Below are 7247 nucleotides of genomic sequence, written 5' to 3' on the forward strand. Positions count from 1 at the left end.
CATGTGTTTAACTTGGACAGTTGTATATCTTTCATGAGGCTATCCATGTTTAGATGTTTTGAGCAAACAGACCAAAAAACATTTTCACATGTTTTTTATAACGTAGAGGAGACAAACATTAAGCATTAAAGTTAGTCATATTAGTTTAGTATATGATATTAGTCAGTTAGTTTATTACTGTTGAATGGGTCATCTTGATGTTTAGAAGATTCACTCTTCATTCTTTCACTTTTCTTTTGATTCATTCATGAGTCGCGTTTTGCTACTTTATGTTTACTTTTCAGGGTTTTTGTAAAACTTGATTTAAACCGTGTGGTATTTTTGTTTTTACTTCAGCGAATTATTTGAGCCGTTCTTCCAACCAAATCCTTTATTTATAATGAAGAGAATAAAAACAGGACATCAAAATCAGGAGCTCTGCGATAGTCTTATCAGCCTGTTTATCGACTAGTCGAGTCTAACCTTCACACCGGAAGTAAGTTAGTGACCAGTAAGCCAAGATGGTGGCCACCAGGAGAGGAGTACGCGTGTGCTCCCCGTCTAAAACAACCACTGACATGTCATCTGATGTCCAGGTTCGTATTAAAAACGTGTTTTAATTAAACTTGTTAATGATAAGCGATCATTTGAAGGTTGAATCCGAGTTGAATGGCGCACGTGACGTGTCTATTATCCGGCGCGTGAAGAAGCTGCTCAAACTTCACGTGGCTCCTCACAGTTTGTGCACAATTCATTGCTGTGATAAGTTACCTGAAGTGAGTCTAACATCTCTTTCCACTGAGATGTTTTACCTTACAGATAACACGCATCAATATGTCCGATAGAGTGCAGTAAACAATAAACAATAAACAATAAACAATAAACAATAGACAGATCATTTTCTGTTAAAGAAACTCAATTTAGTGTCAGATTAATTTATGGTATCAGCTGCTGTGGAAAACAATGACTTCATGAGTAGCCCAGGTGTAATGTAGTGTTATCTTCTGCCACAGAGGTCGATTATACTCACTTGTATTCAAAACAGCCACTGCGTTACATTTGACTGAATTATCACCAACAGTGTTTGCGCCTTTATTGTAAAGCAATCCAATATTCAATAAAGGGAAAAACATTTTACTCCACTTTGAGTAAAGTTTTGGAAAATTGTTGTCTTGCTTTGATTAATCAATTAATTATTAATTTTATGTAAAGACGGAAGCTGTGTGTTTGTAATCCTTTTTAAGTCATTAATGTCACCTTTTAAAACGACAAGGCTGCCGCTAAGAGACGATCAGAGAATCTTGAGAGATTCTTTATTGTTTTTATGGATTTGTTGACGGTGAGAGGCAAAAAAACAGAATGGCGCTGGCTTTATCCTTTGAGATAAATCAAGCTGTAGAGTTACTTAAAACTTTTTCTCATTTCTGCCTCATAGGCCACTCCTAGTAGAAGAACCAGAAGTACTGCAAAACAAGAAGAAAGCCCTACCCACAATGCCTTGGTGGAAACCAGCAGCCATCTTGAAAAATATGAGGGAGAACCCCAGGCATCTCCACCTACGTCCTCGATGAAGAGATGCTCCAGAGCGTCCAGACTCCACAGTCCAGATCAGCCGTGCACACCTGTCGGTTCTGTCCACGAAGCAGACCAGTCAGAGATGGAGTCCTGCTGCTCTGCTGTGTCCGATTCCGAACCGCCGATGACTCGCACGAGACAAAGGAAGAGGGCGCCGCGTGCAGTACGTCAAGAGGACGAGGATATATCTGAGGTGGAGTCATGTTCTTCAGTCGTGTCTGCATTAAAAGCTGGACAAAGCGTCCGCCGCAGCACAAGGAGGAAACCGACAAGGACTGACCCAGATCAGGTGAAAGTGGGAGATGTTAAGGTCGACGTGGTTCCGGAGTCAGAGTCCGGCAGCTTTGTTGTGTCTGAATCCCAGAAAATCACCAGAAGTCAGAGGAAAACTCGCTCCAGGTCATCTGCTAAACAAACAGAAGACTCGGAGCTCTCAGACGCAGAGAGCTGCACGTCCAACGTCTCAGAAGTCTCTAAGACCCGTAGATCAAGAAGGCAGATTGGTTGCATCCCCATTCACCTCGATGCAGCCTCGGGAAGTTCTCCCTCCCCAGCACTGAGAACTCTGAGGACTCGGGTAGCCAGAAGTAAAGCCTCTGATGTGAGTGAGCCCCCCTCTTGTGACTCAGAGGGGTTTGAGTCCGGGTCTTCTCACGGTATGGCGACTCGTAGACGGGGAAAACCTGGGCCGAAAATTGTCGACTCCGACTCTGAGCCGTCAGATGTGTACGCTCCACTGGGCAGCCCTTGCTCCACACGCAGCAGAGGAACCCCCTGCAGCAGCCGCACAGGCTCAGGTAGCAGCAGTAGAGGTGCTCTGTCCTCCAGGCACACGATCAAGGATCTCAGTGTTGTTCTAGAAAAAGCAGCTGAGCCAGCCGAGGAGGACACTTCATTCAGTGGGTCGATGTTAGAAAGCACGGTGATTTCTGTGGATGGAGACCAGACACTGTTGGAGGAGGATGAGGCCCAAACACTGGAAGAGAAGGAAGCTGTGAATGCTGATCTGACGTCAGAGGAGGCAGATGTGGCTAGAGTGGAGGCAAAAGTAAAAGTAATTCCAGAAGAAGGCTCCCTGTTATCAGAAGAAGCTGCTTGTAAACCTGCAGTGACTGTTGGACACCAGCAGGAGGAGCCATGTGCTGAAAGTAAGCACGAAGACAACTCGGAAATGGAAACGATGGAGCAAATAAAACCACCATCAGAGCAGTCAGAGCCTTCAGTTACAGTAACATCAGATGAGAGGACTCCTGAGATCACAGAGGAGACGGAAGACAAAGATAATGCAGCGGATGTGGACGACCACTCATCACAGGCAGATGAGGCTGTTGAGGTAGAAACTAGACCCAGGGAGGAGGAGGAGGGGGAGGGGGGGGAGGAGGAGAAAATGGAAGTCAGCACATTGAATAGAGATGATCAGCAGGTGGTTGACTCCTGTGAGGTTGACTTCATTCAGGTGACATCCAACGAGCAGCACAAGATCACAGTGGACTGTGTTCCTGAAGAAAAACCAAACGATGTCACAGTCCAGAAAACAAAAGTAATCAGCCTGTTGGAGAGCAGTGAGGATGAAGATGAGTCTGCTGAAGAGGAGGAGGAGGAGGAGAGGGAGATTTCTGAAATGGAGGATTTGGAGTGCAGGCCTGAGGAGAGAAGTGGACCTTCCAAAAGCTCTGACACTGCAGGTCCATCCGTCGAGGGACTGTTCATGATCGACACGCGGCCCGGAGAGGAGGCCGATGAACTCTACCTGAAAGGAAGGCCGACCGAGGATGAAGAGGAGAAAGCCACGAAGGCAGAGGGAGCAAAGCAGGAGGAGCAAGACGAGGAGTTTGTGGATGAGGAGGGGGATGATGATGATGACGAAGATGCAATGATCCTCTTCTCAAGTAAAAATCAACATGTGTAAGTATTTGAGAGGTGGCAGCCTAACATTGGTCCGTTCACTGAGGAAAACACACTAAAGCCAAACTGACATATCAGTCAGACGAAACATAGCATGCGTCTTTACAGATAAAGCATTATCTTTGTATAGTTCTTAAATATATTATTTAAAGTAAATTTGCAAGATGATGTTGAAAACAACGCTATGGATGATTTAGAAACTGCAGTTTTTAACAGTTTTTCCAGCAGAATGCGCTGTCTGCAGTATATTGAGAAGGTGGCAGTCCACACTTGAAATGGTTGACGATGTATAATAGCATCAACTTTTCATTAAGTTATTGTTTAAGATGTACCCCCTCTGAGTACCGTTGCATCAACAAAATCTGTGCGTAATCCACTTACAAAAAGGTCTATCTTCATAGTAGTGTTAACTCTCACCATGCAGGGCAGTGTTTCCCCTAGGAGTACAGCTTTGGGGGGGGGGGGGACACGCGCCGACACAAACACTTGAAGGAATCTTGTGTTACTTTTAATGACAGCTGTCCTTTTCTATCGGAAAGGTGTCCTTAAATGACTTCTTTCCCTGATTTCCGACTCCATCCACTATCCTATCTTTACAATAAAGGCACAAAAATCCCACAAATAAATCAAAAAATTTATATTTATAATGGTAGGGGAAACACTGCAGGGCTGATTTTTTTTTCCCCCCGCTCTAAAATTTGTATCCGTGTTAAAAATCCCAAATCAGTTGAGCTCTTATACACACACACACATGCAGATGTGCAGCTTAGCTTAACATAAGGACTAGAAATGAGGATACAGCTCTCCTGACTCTGTCCAAACATGATCAAACATCCAGGTCCATGTTATATCTCAGGGACTTTCTTGAGGCTCCGCTGTATATCTAGCGACTTCATGGGGATGGTAAGGGGCTTTCATAAAACAGTGGGGCACTGTAGTAGTTCTGCAGGGGAAAATGCATTTTGGGGGGGACTATGGCCAGCTGCATCTGCTTACTGCACATTTGCTTCTTTCGTTTCATGCAGTCGACTACTCTGCACAGGTTAACTCAAACAGAGCATCATGTCACTTTCGCAACATTTTGACTCGCGTATGTGTTCCTAATAATGGCAGTGAAGGGTCTAGAGCAGAAATAAACAATGTAGCCATGCTGATTATTATACCTGTGTGTAGAGGTGAGAAACGAGACATGACTGCTCCTCCTGAGGATTTTTCTCTCTTGTCTATTTGTTTCAGAAAAGAAATGTCGAGCCGCATTGACCCCGGCATCAGAGTCAAGGATCTCGGGGGTTTATACATCAACTTTGATGGCAGCAAATCAAAACCCGTCTCCAATTCGCTGCAAAAACTTAAGGGGAAAAAGATGCAAGACGAGGTAAATAAGTGATAGATTTATCCCTTTTGTTCTGTGATGCAGAATGAATAATGAACTGAAATAGCCATGCAAGGACGAGTAAATCCAATAACACCTGAGATGATGTTCCTCGTTGTTTCTCCCCCGTTCTTTTTGACTTTGGCCTTTTATCTCTGAGAAGCTGTCTGTGATTGAGTTTCGTGCTTTGCAGTGTTGCAGTTCTTGTTTTGTTGATGTCCACAGGTGATGAAGAAGAGTGTGATTGGACCGGAATTTGAAAAGAAGGATGCCGTGCCTCCATATAGTGAATCTAAACAAGCCTTAAAGTTGAAACACAGAGTAAGTATGACAAAGTTATGCTCCGGGTTAATTGAATCTCTGTCATAACTTACTAAAGACTTATCACCTGGGTCACGATTTGTCATAAATAGTATCACAACACTTTTTGTTCCAGCTACCTTCAAAGCTTCTGCAGTGTTTTTTAATAATTGATATTTTTGTTTTTCCGAAGGTTGAGAGGGAGAAATCAACAGGAGACAGTTGGTTTAACATGAAAGCCCCAGAGATCACTCCGGAGCTCAAAGGAGACCTTAACGTCCTCAAGATGAGAGGCTCCATGGACCCAAAGAGGTTCTACAAGAAGAACGACAGAGACGGCTTTCCCAAATATTTTCAGGTCACTTAAAAATATGACTCAGTCCTTCTATAAAACTGTACAATAAGTTTATGACATATATGTGGTCATGAGGATGAAGCAGTGAAAGCTTATGTAGTTTGGATTAATAAGAGAATTTTATTGTATCGACCTTCTGATATAGTCTGTAAAACTCATAGCATAATGCTTATAGATAATATCCAGGAAGCAAAGCTTTAAGTGTATATTTGTGTGTTTGTGATACAGGTTGGTACAGTGGTGGACAATCCAGTAGACTTTTATCATTCCCGGCTTCCAAAGAAGGCAAGGAAGAGGACCATGGTGGAGGAGCTGATGGCTGATGCTGACTTCAGGCAGTAAGTTAAAATGAAAACAGACAGACGCTGTAAACAACTGTTGTTTGTTGTTGTTTTTTTAAATCACATCTTTGACATGTATGGTTTCCATGGCAAAAAATCCTGCTTATCAATAACAGCACAGATAAAGCAGGTTTACAGCTTGTATTAGTACATTTTTCTGTGACTGTAAAGACAGGAAATGCTTCCAAACATTACTTCCCTGATGACATGATTATTATTTATCAGTAACTGGATTAAGGTGCACATCAGAGCCCTGTGACTCTGGCTGTTTAACTTTTAAAAAGTGTTGTTATCTGACAAAATGCCGACAGGAGTGAACTGTCCATCCACAAGCCTACAGGTTGTATATCAGCGCCTGCTTAATTCAGGATGAAGGCTTGCTGTTTTTTAGGTTATCTGCCACCATTGCAGACATTTTTAATTACCAGTACTAGTTTTTTAAAATAATAGACAAAAATACTGAAGAGGCAGGAGAGGAAAAGACTTCACTTTTCAGAGCAACAGTAACAGTAAAAAACTTGTACTGTGGCAATAGAGCTAAAACTTCTAATCCGTTTACAGAATCATATGGGTCAGGCAGTACCTCGTAACACAACAGGTAGTTTGTTTTACTCTACATTGTTGTCAATGTGGACTTGTATTCCACGTGGATTACTGTGGAGGTGGATGAAAGAATTGCCAGAATGAGCTCTTGCACAGAAACAATCCTCTGGAAACAGATTTCTTATTCATTTAAAATTCAGAAACATGTGGCACAACTCAAAATTGTACAGTAAAATGTATATACTGTATTTGACAACCAGATATAAATATACTCTATATTTGTTGATTACTGCAGAGCAAAGAAGAACTGTTTGACATATTTGTCCAACTTTTCAAAAAAATGCAGATTGACCAAATATACTCTGTCGTTCTCTTCCAGCAAAAACAAAAAGAAGTATCAGGACATTGTGGCGGAGAAAGCAGCACGAGGAGCTGGCAGGAGGCACAAGAAGAATAAATTCCATAAGAAGTCAAAGTGAAGATTTGATGTGATGAACACTGACTCTGAGTGGCTTTTAATACATATACTGATTAGATCAACTCCGCTTATTCAGCAGGAGGTTTATCCAAGATTTAAGCTAACGTTTTATTTTGGGACTTTGAGATTACATGACATCACAACTTTATAGACTCTAACCCTCTCAGGATCCTCTCCAAAGATCATTTTAGTTTGTCTCTATGTAAAGAAGCAGACTGTTGTAACTTTGTACTGTTGCCAGAAACATCTGAACAATGTAACTTTATAACTCAAAACCAACCTGGATTTTTAATCAAATGCACCTGTGCTTTACAACATGTTGATCATAGTCAATAATCATAGTCATTCTACAAACAAACTCATCATATAAACATTAAAATATGTTCTTTTGACTTGAAC

The 7247-nt window shown here is 42.1% G+C and overlaps 1 protein-coding gene across 1 annotated transcript; it reads left to right on the forward strand.

The window, feature by feature from the left end:
* Positions 1-444: 444 nt before the first annotated feature.
* Positions 445-7246, forward strand: dnttip2 (deoxynucleotidyltransferase, terminal, interacting protein 2). The gene is made up of 7 exons (XM_020638955.3): positions 445-575; positions 1415-3459; positions 4696-4834; positions 5057-5152; positions 5325-5489; positions 5715-5824; positions 6750-7246. The coding sequence occupies exons 1-7, from the start codon at positions 501-503 to the stop codon at positions 6847-6849; spliced, it is 2730 nt and encodes a 909-aa protein (XP_020494611.2). The 5' UTR covers positions 445-500; the 3' UTR covers positions 6850-7246.
* Position 7247: the final 1 nt, after the last annotated feature.

Source organism: Labrus bergylta, chromosome 6, assembly GCF_963930695.1.
Source record: "Labrus bergylta chromosome 6, fLabBer1.1, whole genome shotgun sequence".
Classification (NCBI taxonomy): domain Eukaryota; kingdom Metazoa; phylum Chordata; class Actinopteri; order Labriformes; family Labridae; genus Labrus; species Labrus bergylta.